The sequence below is a fragment of the Rhinolophus hipposideros genome, assembly GCF_964194185.1.
Source record: "Rhinolophus hipposideros genome assembly, chromosome: 3".
NCBI lineage: Eukaryota > Metazoa > Chordata > Mammalia > Chiroptera > Rhinolophidae > Rhinolophus > Rhinolophus hipposideros.
Window position 1 is genome coordinate 54,609,182 of NC_138049.1, and position 20,383 is coordinate 54,629,564.

The following is a 20,383-nucleotide window of genomic DNA, read 5'->3' on the forward strand; positions in this document are numbered from 1 at the left end:
AGAATTATTTAGGAACTTTCATTAATGAGTATAACCAAAGTAGGTACTTTGGATTTTGTCCATGTTTTCCCCACCACAATATTTTTAAACAGATATAGTTCCAACCCTCTACTCTTTTCTCCCTGAGTGGAGATATCCTAACAGCTATCTTAAATTCAGTCCAGCATTGGGAAATATATTGTTTGTAAACTGATGGACTAAATAACAACTTCGTTAGTGGTAGCTCATTTGCACTTTGTCCTAGAAAACTTGGGGAATTGGAGCAACCCATGGGTCATCTGATCTGTATAAACTAACAGCTCATCACTATGGGAGGAGTGGCTAGTGCTGCTGCTCTATAGGTGTTCTCTTATACAACTTTCATTACAAGGATACCTTTAAAAATACAGCTGTCCAGGAAACAGGTCCCCTACTCCTCTGATCCTAAGTTAGAGAGAGGTGCCTGATGTGTGGAAGGAGGGCTCCGGGGACAGATTCGGTTCAAATTCACTGTGCCTTTAATTAACCACGTGACCTTGTATCTGAGAGTAAGCTTGTTGGTTACTTGGTTTTCTCATCTGTAAAATGGGGATGATAATAGTAGCCTTCCTCACAGAGTTGGTTAAATGAGTTAATACAATGAAATGCTTAGCACACAGTTTGACATATAGTGAGCATTCAATGAAAGTCGGACATCATTAGTTATTATGGACTTTCATCAGAAAGTTCCAGGATTGAGTGGTCTGAGTTAAGCTGGCTGTTCGTAAAATTAACTTAGGATTTGTCCATTTTGGTGTAGTTGAAGTGCTTAAAAGCTTGGAAACTGAAGTTAACAACTTGATCTTAAATTGATATTCCTTGGGCAAGTTATTTGCCTCTCTGAGCTTCAATTTCCTTGTCTAGTGTAAAATATAAGATGCTAAATTTAAACTATATCAATATCCACCCTAGAGTGTTACTGAAATAATTTAATATGCATTACGTATACAAAGCCACTGGCATATATGCTTATCACATGGTCACATGGTCACATGGTCAGCATCCATTCTTTTTATGACGTGGCCCAAGTTAACGATTAAAATTTAGATCCCTTCCAATGGGCATTTTAAATTTATCAAGTGGTGTAAGGAATTTTATATTTATCTCCTATCCTTCGGTTCTTAAATTTTTGCTCGGCTAACTTACATGAAAATACCACTCTGTGGCTTGAATTATTTGAATGGACAAAATCAGTTAATTGTCAAATCTACAGTTTGCACTTTCCGGGAACATAGTCTAAATGGCTTCTGAATTTTAATATCTGACCTCCCAAACATTTCATCTAAATGGAAACCTTTGTTTTATAGTAAATATTGCCAGAAAGCAGCAAATATATTTATTCTTTTGACCAGTATTTTCAAAATGAGCCATTTCTTAACTCCTTAAGTGGACAGGGCATTCTGGTGGTAAACTTCTCCAAAAGAGTTTGATTTGTTGAATGGAGACGCTGCAGTGAGCATGTGTGTCATGATGATCCGAAAAGCTTATCTTTGCTTGTTTGTGTAAAAGTCCATGAGGGAACGATGTGAGGGAACCAGAAGCTCAGGGAAGGCCAGAAGGGAGAGTGGGAAGTGGTTGGGTAGACTGAAACATGGACATTTTTCAGTCTGCGTTCTCATGAACGCAGAAGGTTCATGTGGTGGGGCTTTGTGAAGTATTAAGATTTTGTAGTTTAAGGGCATAAGACCATACCTCTTTGAGAGAGAATAAAGTCTACTCTTACATAATGCTTGATAGCTTGCCAAATGCTTCTAGATATTATATTATTTAATTGTCAGGATAATAATTGATGCAGAGTAGGTACTGTCCTCACTGCCTGTGTGAGAGAGAAGAGATCTAGGGTAACATGGCCAATAGGAAGCAGGGCTTGGACTTGACCCCACGTATCCAAACTTGGAATGTAGCATTTGTTTTGCCTCACGGGGGCTATTGAAAAACTGTGCCAGGGAAGTCCTCCTCCCACCCCCACCCCCCGACAAAAAAAATAGCCCAATGAAAAGGTAGATATGTGGCTGAGACAGAAGAAGGGGTAATAAGATATATGCTGTGTGGTGAAAGTGGGGACCCTGTAAAATAGAGAGGATGAGCTAGAGAGCCCAGAAGCTAGTTTCCTCAGGACCAGAGGCGAAAGGCCAGGTGAGGGCATGGGTAGTTTGGGAGAGGGACCAGAATACTCACTCTCAGATTCCCTGCAGACTTGGGTCATGGCACAGTAAATCTGCACTGTTATTCCAAGGTCCTATGGATGTTATTCCAGGGTCCTAATAGACTGTTTCATGGTACCACGTATTGGGCAAGATCATAGGCTCTCACTACCTGGTTCAGTCCAGGTTGTGCCTTTTACTACTGATGTGACTTAGGGCAAGTTAGTCCTCTGTGCCTCAGTTTCCTCATCTGTAAAACTTGGATAACAATAGTACCTACCTCATAAGGTTATTGTGAAGGTTAAATGAGAAAATACCTGTGAGGCTCTCAGAGCAATGACACAGTAAGTGCAGAATATCATTTTTTAATCCATCCACGTTGTCCCTGGCAGGTAAGCATAGCCAGCTGGGGAGGAGGTGGATCTGTACCAGAGAGCACTCTTCCTGCCCATAGGCTACAGATACCAGAAGGAGGATGACATGTAGTTACGTGTCTGAGCCCTTGGGGTCATGATCATATCAGAGTTTGTAAGGTTCTTTTGTGTTTCACCCAAGCTTCCACTCTCTGAATGCTTCTGGGTGAGGTGAGCCCCTGTGACAAACAGATCTGCTTGTTCATTGAGGAGCCACAGCCCAACAGGCATCTCTGGGGAACTAATTGTATAACACGTGGACTGTCCTTTATTTCTGTTTTGGTTTTAACAGGAAACAGCAAGAGATTGACTCCAAAGATGCCATTATTTTGCATCAGTTTGCAAGACCTAACAATGGTGTTCCCAGTTTATCTCCTTTCTGTTTGAAAATGGAAACTTATTTAAGGATGGCTGACTTACCCTATCAGGTACTTGTGTGCAAGTCTTTTATTTTGACGACAGCAATGTTGGTTAGAGAGCAGTACCTCATCTCACATGGTGGGAAGGGCTGGCATTTGGTGCTAGAGGGGGTGAGTATGCAAGTAGCAGTGCCCAGTCCTTAGTAGATACTGAGCAGACTTGACTCCAGGATCTGTTGATTTTTATATCCAGTTTAATGAAGGATCAGAAGTATGTGGACTTTTGTAGGGTTCAGGGCCATGTAATTTTTTTCCTGGCATAGCATATACTTTATACTGGTTGTCGTTTGGCGAGCACTACTGGGCAGCTATTAATAAGGTGGGTGTACCATTGTCTGACATGGTTTTTTTCCTTTAGGTTTCTATTGATTGACAGCTTGTATTTCATCTCTCATGAGCCCTGCTGGGGCAGAATACCCAGCAGGCCACCGGTGAGGTATCTGTAGATTTTGTGAGAGTTTTTCCACAGTGCTCCATGTTTTGTTTGAGTGACTTTCATCACGGAAACACTTGCTCATTTCAGCATCAGAGAGTGAACAGAGGACTGTATTTAAGGGTGTATGTTTTTCTCTGAGCAATGCTTGAGCTTTGCTTCACAAGTTTGACAGGTTGTGTTTTCATTGTCATTCAGTTCTATGTATTTAAAAAAAATTCCCTTGTATTTTTCTTTTTTATGTAAGTTCTAGTCATAAGCATTTTCATTTTAAAACTTGACTTTTTAAATTTCTAAAAAATTTTATGGTCAGAGCGGGTAGTCTTTGTGATATTAATTCCTTGAAATTTACTGACTCTTTAGCCTAGTGTGTGGCTACTTTTTATAAATGCTGAAAATAATTACATAGTCTCTTGGCTGTAGAGCTCTATCTACTTGCTCAAGCATGTTTAGTGTATTGTTTTGACCTTCTGTATCTCTGCTTATTTTTTTGTCTGCCTGTTCTAGCAATTTCTGAAAGGAGCAGGTTAAAATATTCAAGTGTGCTTGTTGATTTCTCTCTTTTTCTTGTCATGCTGTGGTTCTTATTTATGTAAGAATATTTACATAGTCGAGGTTATATTGTTAGGTCTACATTATATGAAAGATCACATCTTTTACCATTTAGTTTCTTTCTAGCATATGGTAGCCGTCTCTGTCCCTTATGATTCTTTTAACCTTGAATTCTATGTTATCAGATATTGAGGTTGATTCTCCAGCTTTTTTTGGGGGGCTCCTGTTTGCTTGAGATATCTTTCTCCATCCTCATTCTCTATTTTTTGTGTATTTGTCTTTTGTAGGCAATGTATTACTTATATTTAATCTGAGTGTTCTTAATTGGTGAGTTTAATCCACTTATACTTGTAATTATTATTTTATTAGTACTTATTTCTATCATTTTCTCCTTACTGTTTTTCATTTTTTTCTCATTTCCTGCTTTCTAATGGATAGTTAAAATCCTTTTCTTGTCATTTAAAACAAATTCCATTTTTGTTGTTATAGTGGTTGCTCTTAAGATCGAAATTTATGTGTATTTATCCCTATTCATTTCTTAAATGTGGCACATTCTGAATTTGTCCTCTAATGATACAAGTATGTTAGCAGATTCACATGAACCTTCGGTCTCTTACTTCCCAGCCCTCATCCCAATTGTGTTGCTGTTGTATGTTTTACTTCTAAAATTTTGGAAACACTACTTTTTTTTGGTCCTTTTTCAGTCAGCAAGCCTTATTCAGTTATTTGACTAGCCTAATTTCTCATATATCTTATCTTACAGGATTTATTCATCTTCCTATCTGAGTACTTCCTTGGTGAATATTTTCAGAATGAGCCTTTCAGTGGCCAGTCTTCGATGGCTTTGCATGCCTGAAACATCTTTATTATGTCCTCATATTGGACAATTCTGTGTTCAGAGTTCTTTTCCTTCAGTGATTTAAAAATTATATTTTCTTTTTTAATATAAAAATTTAAAAATACTACTCCATTGTCTTTTTGCATCAGTGTTGCTCTTGAAAAACCTGATATTAATCTGATTCTATTTCTCAAAGGAAGCTTTTAGAATTTGTGTTTAATCTCAAGATTCTTCAATTTCACTGGAATGTGCCTTGGTGGGGTGTCTTTATGTGTCTTGTTTGGTCCTTTATAAACTCTTTTAATCTTAAGTCTTTAATCTCTTTTTAATTCTGGGGGAATTAGCACTTTTCTTCACATATCTCCTTTTCTTATTTGTTTGTTTTCCTTGTCTTCTTTCCTGTCCCCTGTTTTCCGGACACTAAAACCTCTTCTTTTATTTTCTGCATCTCTGAATGTATATCTGTATTCTTTTTCTCTCCTTCTGGGAGAGTTCGTCTCTCTAATCTCCCATTGCATTGCTCTGATCTCTTCTTGCATCCATTGTGATAGTTCTCTCATCGATTGAGTTCCACTTTTATATTTTTCTTCTTAACATTTCCCCTTGGTTTGAATTACTAATTTCTTCCTTTATCTCTTGGAGGATATTTATTATGCTAATTAAAATTGTTTGGTCCCAATAATTCTGCTTCATGTTGTGTATATCCAGTCTGTTACCCTTCTCTTACAGAGGTTGTATTCCTCAGGTGTCTAGTTATTTTCGTTTGAGATCTCCTTTCGCCATGGATGTTAGCTTCCCTGCCTGGGTATTTGTACTCAGGCCACAGGTGGTGTGCCTCTGAGAGAGCTGAGAAAGGGAAGAAGCTGAGCCCCTTGTATCCCCAAGCCAGTGTGATCACCCCCGGTTTGCTGCCACTCCTCCAAATGGGTCCCACAGGTCAGGGGTTCACCTTTAAGCTCTTACAGAGTAGCAACATTGGGAGGAGATAGTCTTTGGCTGGAGACAGACCAGCAGGGAGGTGGCAGGGGGAAGCTTCCTCACCCAAGCAAGCTTTTGGCTGCCCTGATAATAATATTACCCCTCCAATTCCTGACTCCCCATGGTCTGTGCTTTCTGAGCCAGTTCTTCTACAAAAGAGGGGTTGGGGTCAGCAGTGATCCTCTTAAGGCAGTGCTGGGACAAGATCAATGACATGTTCTCAGCTGGGTAGGTGTTATTATGGAGGTCCCCTGAGAATATGGTGGAGTGGCACTGCATCTGGACCTTGGTGGGGGGGACCTGGGAGGGCATGGGGTCTTCATGACTAGGAACTAGGATCAAGGTGAGTCTGGAGAGAGAAACAGGGAGAACATTATTCAGGACTTCCTAAGCCAGTGATGAAGAGGAAAATAGCAATAAAAACAGATAAGGCTTGGATCGTCTAAACGTATTGGACCAGGTTTGTAAAATCATTGCTCAGCTTGGTGTTGGTGGTGGGCACTTGGAGATGTGTGCCAGTCGCCGAGGGGCGCAAATGGAAGGAAGAGGTTGCTCGCCTGCAGCTACGTGTCTATTCCATCATCACTCTTGAGCAGATTGCCTCCGTTGTCCATGTCGGCTTTGGGGCAGTTAGAGGCCAAAACCCGAGTTTTGTGCCGTGCAACCTCTGTTTGCTATCCAAGATCCTGTGTGTCCCCACTACTGATGAGGTAAGCCTGCTGTCTGCAGCCGCTGCAGCAGCTGCCTGGCGGTTCTGCTCTGCCCTTCCCTTCCCTTCCCTTCCCTTCCCTTCCCTTCCCTTCCCTTCCCTTCCCTTCCCTTCCCTTCCCTTCCCTTCCCTTCCCTTCCCTTCCCTTCTCTTCCTCTTCCCTTCCCTTCTCTTCCTCTTCCCTTCCCTGCCTTCTGGCCATCAAGCACTGATTGCCGCTGCGCCGCCTTCGCCAGCAGCCTCTGGACCTACCTTTGTTCCTATTTTAGAAAAACTACTTGTATTTAGTATAACTGAAGCATCAGAACACACCTCGCTGTGAAGCCTGAAGCTATTAGAGAGGCCTTTGAGGAGGGGAATGCTTACCTCCTTCCAAAGTGATTATTTCTTGTTAAGTATATTTTTTAAAAAAGGAATGGTATAGGAGTAGTTTTTCTTCTGGGAGGTCTCTATGGCAAATAAATGGAGGGGGTGTTCAGCGCGGGGCAGAGATCTTAGGTAAAAGGAAAGTGGTTCTGAGATTTAGAAAGGGATGCTGTGTGCCTGCCTGGGTGCCTGGAGCCCTCTGTGTCATCAGGGAGGGTTTGTGTTGATGCAAGTGGTGCCCGGGAAGTGCTGGTGGGGGGCCCATTTCTCAACGATCAATAGAGAGGTTTTGTCATGTCCCCAGGGAACCCCATCCACTGCCCCTTCTTTGCCCTGTGCCTTTTAAAAAAAAGATTAAACTGTCATGTTCCTAAGAGCACAACTTTATATTTGAAGCTTTTTTTATTTAATAACCTAAGTGAGACTGGAATAAATATTTTATGACCATTAGAAGCACTCATGGGCTTTTAAAAAAAGCCTGATGTATTGGTCATAGTTATTATTTTTTAAAAACCAGGATATAAATATCGGTAGGTTAATTTTTAAAACTTTTCATTTTGTAATAATTATAGATTCATAGGAAGTTGCAAAAAATATAGGGAGATCCCACAGATATGGTTAATTTTTTAAAAAAATGCAACTAGCTTTTCTGTTTTTACTGATTACATGTAGGTGACATATGGTCTTTTAAGAATTTCAAACAACATAAAATGTGTAAGTGGAAAATGAAAATCACCTGACATGCTTCTACCTAGAGATTGCTGTCATCCTTCCTTACATTTCTCTAGACATACATTAAGACACCTACCTCATGTGACATAACTTGTATAAGAAGCATGTATTAGGTTGGTGCAAAAGTTATTGTGGTTTAAAAGATTGAAAATAATTGCAAAAACAGTTACTTTTGTACCAGTATTTGCACTAATATTTCACACAGTACTTTTTTTGTTTTTAATAAGAGAAAGGAAAAAGAAAGACAGTGGCTCCTTTGGAACTCTCTGCTTTGGCTCTCAGCCCTAACTTTTGGTGTTCTATTTATTTGCTGGTCTTATCTTTATTCCCCATCTTTTTGAAAATTTTCTAAGCTACAGACAAGTTAAAAGAATAGTATGCAGAACACCCATAGGCCCTTTATTTGTTAACCAACTGTTAATGTGTTGCCTTCTTTTCTTTATTTCTCTTTATATGTACCTTTAGGGATACTTTTTTTTTTTTTTGGATGAGCCATTTGAAAGTAGGCTGCAGAAATCATGACACTTGACTCTCTACTACTTCAGTGTGCATCTCCAAAGAATAAGGACATTCTTCTATAAACCTATCACACATACCTGTTTCCCCGAAAATAAGACCTAGCCGGACAATCAGCTCTAATGCGTCTTTTGGAGCAAAAATTAATATAAAACCCAGTCTTACTTTACTTTAATATAAGACTGGGTCTTATATTAATTTTTGCTCCAAATGACGCATTAGAGCTGATTGTCCGGCTAGGTCTTATTTTGGGGGAAACACGGTAGTAGATGCATGGATTTTTTTCAGTGTGTGATAATCCACAAATGTTGATCAAATTACCTCAAATTTAGTCAGTAAGTGACCTTTCAAGATGGCTGTGGGGTACAGACAATGGAATGGATATAAATTTAACTGAAAAGTTGGGGGCATCATGGCTGTGAAACAAATCAGGGTCCCTTGACTATGGGATTTCCTTTAAGGTCTCAAATTCTCCATCTCAGAATGGGGATGATGATGTTCATACTTCTGATGAAGGCACTTTGTCAAACACTTCGTGGCATTTTCTGATTTGATTCTAGCAACTGTTATGACATTATCCCCAGTCTGTAGATGAGGAAATTGAGGCCCAGGGAGGATTAGGGAGAACCAGGGAGGTCCAAGGCCACACAGTGAGTAAATGATGGAGCCAGATTCTGGAACCCAAAGCCCATGGATTTCACTGATGTGCTGAGAATGTAGCGTACATGTGGATGTGTTAATCTCACCTGGGAAAGACTTGCATGGGGAAACACCAGCTCGGAAAAAATATACAGGATTTACCCCTTCACCTTTCTTCTCAAAATTACTTTTAGAAATTACCCTCAGTGGACCAGTCAGACTACAATTGCTTAAATAAAACTAGACCAGGATTTCTTTAATACTTTTAAAGAAGTTAAGGAAATTATTATATACAATAATGTAAATATATACCTATATAAATGTATGTATTACTTTTAAAATTTTTTTTATTTTAAAAGTAACATAACCACATTCAGAAAAATTGAGATGCATGGAAAAGATCACCTGCATCTCACCCACAATCTTGCCAATGACTTGGCATTTTTGTGTTTCCTTTTTAAAATAGTTTTTCAATTTATTTAACTTTTTAAAAAAATATTTTATTGGGGAAGGGGAACAGGACTTTATTGGGGAACAGTGTGTACTTCCAGGACTTTTTTCCAAGTCAAGTTGTTGTGCTTTCAATTTTAGTTGTGGAGGGTGCCATTCAGCTTCAAGTTGTTGTCCTTTCAGTCTTAGTTGTGGAGGGTGCCATTCAGCTTCAAGTTGTTGTCCTTTCAGTCTTAGTTGTGGAGGGCGAAACTCAGCTCCAGGTTTAGTTGCCATTGCCATTGCTTGTTGCAGGGGGCACAGACCACCATCCCTTGTGGGAGTAGAACCAGCAACCTTGTGGTTGAGAGGACGCGCTCCAACCAACTGAGCCATCCGGGAGCTCAGTGGCAGCTCAGTTCAAGGTGCTGTGTTCAATCTTAGTTGCAGGGGGCGGAGCCCACCATCCCTTGCTGGACTCAAGGAATTGAACTGGCAACCTTGTGGTTGAGAGCCCACTGGCCCATGTGGGAATCGAACTGGCAGCCTTCAGAGTTAGGAGCATGGAGCTCTAACCGCCTGAGCCACCGGGCCGGCCCAATTTATGTAACTTTTAATCAGACATACTCAGTGCCTCTAAAATGTTGTTGCAAAAATGTTTTTTTTTTTTTTTTTTTTTTTTTACCTTGTAAGCAAAATGAATTTTTTTTTTAATTTTTTAATTAAATTTATTGGGGTGACAATTGTTAGTAAATTTACATAGATTTCAGGTGTACATTTCTGTATTACATCGTCTATAAATCCCATTGTGTGTTCACCACCCAGAGTCAGTTCTCCTTCCATCACCATATATTTGATCCCCTTTACCCTCATCACCCACCCCCCACCCCCTTACCCTCTGGTAACCACTAAATTATTGTCTGTGTCTATGAGTTTTTCTTTCTCATTTGTTTGTCTTGTTCTTTTTGGTTTATATACCACATATCAGTGAAATCATAGGGTTCTCTGCTTTTTCTGTCTGACTTATTTCACTTAGCATTATACTCTCAAGATCCATCCATGTTGTCACAAATGCTCCTATATCATCTTTCCTTAACGCGGAATAGTATTCCATTGTGTATATATACCACAACTTCTTTATCCATTCATCTATTGAAGGACATTTTGGTTGTTTCCATGTCTTGGCCACCGTAAACAAAGCTGCAATGAACATTGGAGTACACGTGTCTCTATAGAGGAATGCTTTCAGATTTTTTGGGTAGATACCCAGGAGAGCGATTGCTGGGTCATATGGTAATTCTATTCGTAATTTCTTGAGAAACCTCCACACTGCCTTCCGTAAGGGCTGCAGCAGTCTGCATTCCCACCAACAGTGTATGAGGGTTCCTTTTTCTCCACAGCCTCTCCAACACTTGTTACTATTTGTCTTATTGATGAAAGCCATTCTGACTGGGGTGAGGTGATATCGATATCTCATTGTGGTTTTCATTTGCATTTCTCTGATGATTAGCGATGTTGAGCATGCAAAATGAAATTTTTGATGATGAAAACACTAGAACTTTCATTTCCATAGGTGTTGATCATTCATTTCTATTATTCCAACTTTAAAAGTGGTCTAGATAAAAATGTACCAAGTACCCAGGGAGAGGGTAGTCTACAAGGAAAGGCAGATGGGTAAATAGAAATATTCAGTGTACAATGGAAGCATGGGGGAAAAGTAGACAATGGTTGCACTTTGGGGAAATAATTCACACTAACAAGGTGAAATTTGAACTAAATTTTTGGGGTGGACGAGACTGCAGAGAACAGGGAAAGGGATTCCTGTAAAAAGTATAGAGTGTGCAAAGTCAGACAGGTGGCACAGAATTTGTTGGCTGGGTGAAGGTAGTTTGAAATTGAGGAAGCCAGAGGGACTGAGAGCAAGGGGGCTGGGCCAGGGGGCCGTGGCGAGATGGTGTGGGCCTACAACTTGCTATGTGAAGGGAGTTAGATGCGATCCGTGAAAGCTGTTGGATAATTTTGAGCAGCAGAGGTCTTATGACTCATTTGCATTGCAAACAGTTCCCTCTGATGGCAGTGTGGAGGATGGATTGTACTTGTGAATTACAGGAGTCCAGAAGGGGATATGTTAGGAGGATATGGGTGGTATCAAGAGAAAACTGAAACTACTGCTATATGGCAAATTTACATCTTTAGCGTACAAATTACAAGAATGTCAGATATACTAGTGATACATGATATTTCTCCTGGTTAACATCAAGGTTAACCATATATGGTTGTGCAGGTTGTTCACTGCACAACAGTGCGTGGCCCAGGAGTGGGGGCAAGGAGTGATCCCCGGCCTGGTCTGTGTCCACCCTGAGGAAGTTCCGTTTTCCAAATTGCATAAAAGCAATATGGCTGACAGCAGCCCCAATAACTCCCTTGTCCAGGCTGGGCTCAGAATGAATTTCTTTTGAATAAGCAATGAGATAAAGTATCAAGACACCAAAAGACAGAGACCACAGTCCCCATTATTCTCTGCCACATTTAGCTAGGAATGGAAGCAACATTTAGCTAGGACCCACTCTACTTTGCAGCTTTCCAAAGAGGTGGTATTTCCTCAAAGGTCTGAGAAGCCTGGGACCCTCAAGCGTAGTCCAAGCCCAGTCCTTGTGGGCACAAATGGACAACTGCTTTTAAGGGCCATGATCTCTACTAGCCATAACCCTGTTATCTTGGAGGCCAAATTCAGTGGTCCTCACAACAGGCAAGCATAATTCATAGACACAGAGAGACTTGATTTAGAAATTTTGCAACATTCTATGTTTTTTATCACATGTGCTGAGATATACTGTTTGGTTTTGGGGAAAGGCACACACAAATCTTGGTGTGATATAGGTAAGAACAATTAAAGTAATAGTCACTTTTGTTAACCCCAATGATTTCTCACATAAAACACCCCAAACAGAGTTTTTTTCATGTCTTGGCAAATTTTGGCTTCCAGTCTAAAAGATTTGACCAGGGGCCTCCTAGAAGCAGGCCTTCCCATGCCCATGGGTCATCATGCACCTTTGCAAGGAGGTATCCTCTTGTGCAAGGCTCGTTACAAATGGTCACTTGAGTTTACTTTTGTTTCTCTTGGAGGTGCTGAGGGTAAATGGACGCCCCTAATGCAGAGGTGGCAGGCTCTGGGTGGGCCGGCCAGATCAGGCCTGTGAGCTGAGAAGGATTTTCACAGTTTTAAATACCATAGTTGAAAAAAGTCAAAAGAAAAATAATATTTTGTATTCTATTACATTTGCCTTTCAGTGTCCATAAACAACTTTTTTTGCCATTCTTATTCATTTATGTATTGTTGTGGTTGCTTTCATGCTACAACTGCAAAGTTGAATTGTGACAGAGACCATATGACCTGTCCAAAATTTCCTATCTGGCCCTTTACAGAAAAAATTTGCTGACTCTCTAGGTTAGAGAAACAGTTTAAAGAGGTAGAGGACTGATGTATTTAAAATTTTATGCTGTTTTAAAAAAAGAAAATACAGCTTTATTGAGATATAATAGGCATACTATAAACTGCACATATTTAAATTGTATACTTTGATACATTTTGACTTATGTAAATTTGTACGAAAACACCACCACCCTCAAGATACTAATGTTTTCATTACCCACCAAGTATCCTTGTGCCTGTTTGTAATCCTTCCATCCTGTCACTTCCTGTTCCCCATCCTCCCTAGCAAACACTGATCGCTTTCTGTCATATACCCTGTTTCCCCGAACGTAAAACCTAGCCGGACCATCAGTTCTAATGTGTCTTTTGGAGCAAAAATTAATATAACACCAGTCTTATTTTACTATAATATAAGACCGGGTCTATAAACTATACTATACTATACTATACTATACTATACTATACTATACTATACTATACAATACCGGGTCTTATATTAATTTTTGCTCCAAAAGATGCATTAGAGCTGATGGTCTGGCTAGGTCTTATTTTTGGGGAAACATGGTAGATTAATTTGTATTTTCTAGAGTTTCACATAAATGGAATCCTACAGTAAGTACTCTTTTTGTCAGGCTTATTTCGCTTAGCAACATTATCTTGAAATTAATCCATGTTATTGTATCAGTAGTTCCATTCCTTTTTAATTGCTGAATATATTTTATTCTAAGGTTGTGCCAGGATTTACTTAGTCATTTACCTCTTGATGTGCATTTGCTTTTTCCCCGTTTTTGACAATTGCAAATAGAGCTTCTCTGAACATTTATGTACAAGTCTTTGCATGAATTTATGCTTTTCTTTTCTTTTGCAACTCTCTCTCTTTTTAAATTGGGGAATATTGGGGAACAGTGTGTGTTTTCAGGATCCATCAGCTCCAAGTCAAGTCGTTGTTTTTTTTTCCAATCTAGTTGTGGAGTCGTTGTTTTCAATCTAGTTGTGGAGGGCGCAGCTTACTGGCCCATGTGGGAATCGAACCGGCAACCTGGGTGTTATGAGCACTGCTCACTAACCAACTGAGCCAACCGGCCGCCTTCTTTCTTTCTTAGCAATAAGCCAGAGCCCATGATAAAATCTAATGGAATAAAGTAATATTGTCATGTGAGGCAAATCTTTTTCTAAGAGTAATCTTTTATTCTTTTAAAGAGTTTATGTGCTAAGTACATTCACTTGAGTAGTACAGTCACTATCAAATATATGGTTGGAATGTTTGTTTCTGTTAATCATCCAGTGAAATTTAAATAAAACATTGTTTTTATCTTTTCAAAATTTATTCTGCTTAGAACTATTTTGGTGGAAAACTTTCTGCTCAAGGGAAAATGCCTTGGATTGAATATAATCATGAAAAAGTTTCTGGCACAGAATTCATAATTGACTTTCTGGAAGAGAAACTTGGAGTGAATTTAAACAAACACCTTGGCCCTCATGAAAGAGCCATCTCCAGGGCGGTGACGAAGATGGTGGAGGAGCACTTCTACTGGTGAGTCCCCCGGGGTGCTGGGCAAGTGCCCAGGCCTGTCCCCATCCTTTGGAGTAAGCCAAGTTCTGGGTCACCTTTCAGATACTCCCCAACCTTTCCATTTGAAAAGAAAACTTTTCAAAATTGTTTGGCATTTTGACTGACTTAAGGGTCAAAGTTATGACTGTTAAATTTCTAGGTAGCTAGAGCAGGATTGACATTTTCTGTAGAGGCCCAGCTAGTACATATTTTAGACATTATGTGCCATATGTCTCTGTAGTAACTACAGTTGATCCTTGAGCAATGTGGGGGTTAGGGGCACCAATCCCTGCGCAGTTGAAAATCTACATATAACTTTTGAGCCCCCTAAAACTTAATGACTAACAAGCCTACTATTGACCAGAAGCTTTACGGATAACATAAACAGTCAACTGACATATTTAATATATGTAGTATGTACTGCATTCTTACAATAAAGTAAGTTAGAGAAAAGAAATACAGAGGGTACCGAAAAATGTATACACATTTTAAGAAAGGAAAAAGCTATTGAATTGTAATACTCAATATATACTGATAGCAAAAGATGAATACAAGTCACATTTGACTTCTGAAATTACAAGACGAACTCAAAATGGTTACCATCAGCATCCAGATACTTCTGATTACGGCAAACTACTGCTTGAGCAACGTTGACCAAAGTGTCCTCTGGTATACATTTTTTGGCACCCCCTCCAGTATATTAAGAAAATGATAAGAGAAAATACACTTATAGTACTGAACATATTTATTGAAAAAAAGTTTGTGTGTAAGTGAACCCACCCAGTTCGACCCCATGTTGTTCAAGGGTAACCGTGTGCCCTGCTGTTGTGGTGCAAAAGTGGCCCTTAGAGGATATGCAGATGAATAAGCATGACTGTGTTTCAAAAAAAGCACTGAAATTTGAATTTAATTTAATATAAAATATTTTGTTTTTCTTCTCAACCATTTAAAAACGTAAAAATTTCTTAGCTCGAGGGCTATGTCGTTGTTTGACCCCTCATCTAGACTGGAACTCACTAAGGTGAGGGAGCTATTTGGATAGACTGGGCTCTTTACCAATACAAACTGCTGAATTACAGTAACATTACATCAGATACCCAGAGGAGGGAACAGAAATCTAAGTCAGGAGTCTCAGGTGAAATAAGTTACGCAAGCTTTGTGAGACTATTGTCAGTTTTCCTTAGCTGACGAGAGTGACCCTGTGTTCCGGAAGTAAAGCATATGCTGCTTTCTGAGTGTCTTTGCCCTGATTGCTGGACGCCTAGCTTGTATTCCCCGAACCTGAAGCATCACACACACTGTGTTGAGGAGTTGGCCCCATTCTGTTCTGCACTTAGCGTTGTGCTGGTTGTGACACTGTGAGTTAAACAGACATGGTTCTTCTTGCTTACAACTCATTGTTATGTGGGTTTTTTTTTTCCTTTGTCTTTCATCCATTTCCTGGAGTTGTAGTACCTTTCTATACACACCAGTAGATAAAAGAAATTTTCTCTCTGATTTCTGCAAACTTTATCTTTTTTTTTGAAGGTTTAATTAAGAATTGTGAAGCCCACTTCCTTTTGGCACTAATTGTTACTCCAGGGTCAGAAGCTCACCCAGTAGCTTGTACCTAACCCCCTGAGAGATACGTCCTCAGTGTGGGCTCAGCTGTAGAAGGTTCTTCCCCATCACTTTCCTATTTCATCCATTCAGCTCTCTTTCGAAATGGAAAGCTTGCTGTTCTCTCTCTTGGATTTTAAGTGACCCTCTATTTTTCTTTTCCCCTTTCTACTTTCAGTTCTTGCCCAGTTTATTCCAGGGCTGATCTGAAGCACCACTTCTCTTCCCCCTTCCACTATAGAGGTGAAGGTGTGGGAGACAGGAGGGAAGCTGGCAGAGAGTGGAGGCAGGGGTGCAGATCTGTGGGAGTAATCACAGACTCAGTGTTCCTGGAATCAGCCTAGGTCTTTTCCTTACAGTCTTACGTGTGGGGAACTGCTGGACCTCCCATCCCGAAGAGTGCAGTGGTTTGCCGTGGAGACCAAAATGCATGCCTGCCTGTGATGTGCTTTGCATAAGAGAAAGGCTTACCAGGTTCCAGTCCCCAGTTTACAGTGATTGAGGGAAATGGAGAACCAACACAGGGTCACCACCCTGCCCCTCAGTGCCTCCCTTGGCGTAGCCTTCCAAAGTGCTACCTCATTTGATCAATGAACCCATTAATGTGGGTGCTAGCTCTTTGTCAGCTGCCTGAAAAGAAGCTGGAAAATTTACATTTTAGTTGGTACTTTTGTTACAATTCTTTGATTTCTGCAGTGGTTCATAAAATTATATTTCGTTTAGAAAGACTTTGACACAGCAAGATTCTCAAGTACTACCTGTCACTGCTTCTTGTTCTAGGTTTGTGCAATGTTTTATCTATGTTTACTTCCTGGTAGAAGTTCATCTTTTGCTCTTTTTTTCTCTACATGGGCCCCAATACTTGCTGGGGGTCAGGGTGTGGTGGGGAAAGGAAGGGTGTTTGTGGGAAGAATGGGAGAGAGTTGGGAGGTGGTACCCTGGTAGGGAAGAAACTTACTTTTACAGACCACAAACCCCCAATTGCTTGGGGAGTTGTTTGGGTCATACATACTACATACTACATTCTCTCTATTAGGAAAATACTTTTTTAAGTTAGCTACTATTTCTCATTTGTCGCTCCTCAAGAGTTAATTTAGGGAAGAAATAATGAAGGTGGGAGGTCAGGTCTTGATTGCAATGCAAATATACAGTGAACTTTCAAAAAACAGTTCCTAATTCATCCAATTCCCTTAAGTCCCTACTGTGTTTCCCCGAAAATAAGACCTAGCCCGACAATCAGCTCTACTGCGTCTTTTGGAGCAAAAATTAATATAAGACTCAGTCTTACATTGTATTATATTATATAAGACCCGGTCTTATAGTATATAAGTATATATAAAATGAGACCAGGTCTTATTTTTGTATTATATTATATAAGACCAGGTCTTATATTATGTTAAGACTGGGTCTTATATTAATTTTTTTTATATTAGTTTTTGCTCCGAAAGATGCATTATTGCTGATGGTCTGGCTAGGTCTTTTTTTCGGGGAAACACGATAGTAGGAGGAAGAAAATCTGATGTTTCTTTGTTTTATAAGGTTTCCAAACCTTTAGCCAACTTCTTGCTTTGGGGAGATGCTGAACAGTCTTTCTCGAAAGCTCTAAATCTCAAAGGAGAAAAGACCTAATCCCCTCATGGTAAGAAAATACCTGAGGCAGAGAATCTGTGGACTCTTCCCTCAAGCTCCTCTCTTTCTTCCCCTTTTAGTCTCAGAGGCAAAACACACCCCTGGAAACTGGGGCCAGCATGGGGAACTGACCATGATATGCAGGAAAATATTTTAAGTATGAGCTTTCCATGAAAGCTTGTTAAATTCTGACAATCCATAAGCCCCAAGGTTGTGTCTGCAGTTACAGAAGTAGAATCGATTGTTTGACTCAACTGATTCATTTGTCTGGAGTTTTGAGATATGTTTATTTCGGTCTGAAACTTTAAAAATACTTCACGTATGATTTTCTGAAAAGCAAAGACAATGGAAAGCTATCATTATTACATAACATCACATTATTCTGAAGCTCTGTTTTATGTCTGTTCAAATAAACACAACCAGCTATTTTCTTGTACTTGAAAGCCATACAATTGTGTCCCACTTGCTTCATAAAGCTATTATGGAAGATGAAGAAGACAGATTTTTATCCCCTTTGTTCCACTGAATGCTTAAATGAGATCCAGTGCAAGGAAGTCTGTATAAAGGGAAATCTGAGAGACACAGGGTCAAATTACTGGAATGAAATTGATTTTTGGTAACAGACACCATAGCTGTTTCTGTGTGACATACTGCCCCATGTGGACCCCAGTGAGTGTCTTAAGAATCTTCGAACCCCATAGGAAAGTGTGTGGAGCACGGTTGTCAAACTATCGAAGTCATAACATTTCACCCATAAAAATATAGGCATTAGAACAGGGAACTCCAATTTGCTTCTAGGTTGGTCATGATTTTTAAATTTTAATTGAGTTTGGTTTTAGGTGCAGTTTCAGTGAATAGGGAGGTGGGAAGATTTAATGAAACGACTTACCCACGATCTTCTCTAAAAGCCAAGAGACTGTCTCTCCCTGATTGCAACTCGGTTGCTGTGTTCTCTGATACTCCCCTCCCAGTTTTAGATGTAGTGACGACTCCTGTTTGGAGGAGCTAAGATAATGCCTGTGAAACTTAATGAAATTACAGACGTTTATTGTATACTCCTGCACCCTTGAGCATTTAGAGTACAAGCCACATATGGCAAGGGTGTAGCACAACATGGAGAAAGGTGTCCTCATGGCTGGAAGGCCTATGCAAGGGTTCACTCATCAAACAGTGGTTTGCAGGTTCCCACACATGGGTATTGGTTTCTGCTGTGGACCAGGTCTCATGTTAGGTTCTAACAAGAAATATATTCATTAAAACACTCAGGGTCGGTGTCACGCAGGGGACCCTGCTTGCTGCGCCATTTGTCATGCGGGGCGTCCGGCAGGGTCTCCTGTCCCGTTCCCCACATAAGAACGCAGGACATGGTGAGGCCAAAAAGGAACACCCACGGAGCCATAAGTAGGGGAGTCATATCACTATATTCTCACCAGCGGCATCCGCCTCTCTGCAATCCGCTCTTGCTAGCCCCATTCTCTGCTGACGTAGCCACAGCAGTTATATTACTGGCCAATGGCTTACGGGTTACAACTGACAGCCAGCTAGCTACAGCTGATGGCCATCTGATCACAGTTGATGGCCATTTACTACCCGAGCCAGCACCTTTCTATGTGAGGCCGAGAGCCTGGAAACTGTTTTTTGGGGCTTTGTCCCCACAGTCGGCTTTTTCTTTCTGTCTTCTTGATCTCGTTTAAAAACTTTTGAGCAGGGTTTATTCTTCTGTTCTAAGATAATCATTGTTAAAAACAAACAAGCACAACTCTGACCCTATGAGTATCAACTTTGAAAGAGGCTCTCAGAATGATAAACTATTTTAATTGCTTAGCCTCGTATGCTTTCCAAACTGTCTCCCACCTGCCCCGCTCCCAGCTTCTGCAGTAAAGAATTTATGACTCCTTGTGCAGTGGGCCTCTTCCCTGTGGAGAGTGACACAGATCTCAAGAGAGCGATGGGTGGCAACCCCTTCTTCATTCTCCATAGGCACCTCCACTCTTTCCATTTTTCTCTTTAAATATTGTCATCCCTTAGAAACACTGCTTAGTAGTAGCTGGCTCAGAAGTGAAGCCTTTGTTCATTCAATCAATAATTCATTCTTTCATCAAACTTAGTGAATGACTACTAGTGGCCAGGTACCATGCTGGATGGGGGAAAAGCAAGGTAATGAGACGCTTTCTCTGTCCTCAGGTGGCTCACAGTCTGGAGGGAGACATCGAGCCTTTGTAATGGTTAGTCCTGGGGGGGAGAGTTTGAAGAAACAAGGAGAGGCTGCCAGCACCTGCTGGAGAGAAGAGGGGAAGGCTTCCCAGAGGAGATGTTGTCACAACAGAGTCTGGGGACAATCAGAGTGGCAACCAAAGGGGCTGGGTGGAGGGGAAGATTAGGATATCCAGGCAGAGGGAGCAGCATCTGTAAGTTCAGAGGCACCAAGGAGGCGTTTGGGAGGCACATGTAATTCTATATGCTGATGCCTGGAGGCCATGCAGGGGGATGCGTTGGACTGGGGAGCGGGCTGGTGTGCCCCGTGAAGAGCTGCGAGAGCTAGTGAATGACTCCGAGAAGCAGCATGATATGATACGATTCGATTTGTGTTTCAGGGAGCTCTTTGTGGCTGCCTTGGGGCAAATGGATTCTGGAGGGCCTTGAGGGGATGTCAGGAGACTTGCTAGGAGGCCACTGTCCTCAGAGATGAGCTCTGATGAGGGGCTGATCTACAGTGTTAACTGAGGCGGAGATAAGGGCAAATTCTCAGGGTGACTGTCTATCAGGAGTGAAGAACAGGGAGCACTGAGGAATAATTCCTGGGCTTCTTTCTGGCTTGGGTGAGGAGAAGCACAGTTGGACGGAAGGAAGATGATGAATCCAATTTGGGGAGTGCTGGTTTGCAGCTCCTGAGGGTCTCTCACAAGGATCCGTGGATCTGAGGACAGAGGTTTTGGCTGGATATGGGGTTGGGGGGTCGTCAGTGAAATCATGGGTGGGAAATG

The 20,383-nt window shown here is 40.9% G+C and overlaps 1 protein-coding gene across 3 annotated transcripts in view; it reads left to right on the forward strand.

The window, feature by feature from the left end:
• Window positions 1-20,383, forward strand: part of FAXC (failed axon connections homolog, metaxin like GST domain containing) — a 78,907-nt gene that overhangs the window by 6,280 nt on the left and 52,244 nt on the right. For all 3 annotated transcript variants that reach the window (XM_081045367.1, XM_081045366.1, XM_081045365.1), the window contains 2 exons: window positions 2,868-3,003; window positions 13,957-14,153. In XM_081045367.1, the coding sequence (XP_080901493.1) occupies window positions 2,868-3,003; window positions 13,957-14,153 (333 nt within the window). The remainder of the gene's footprint in view (window positions 1-2,867; window positions 3,004-13,956; window positions 14,154-20,383) is intronic.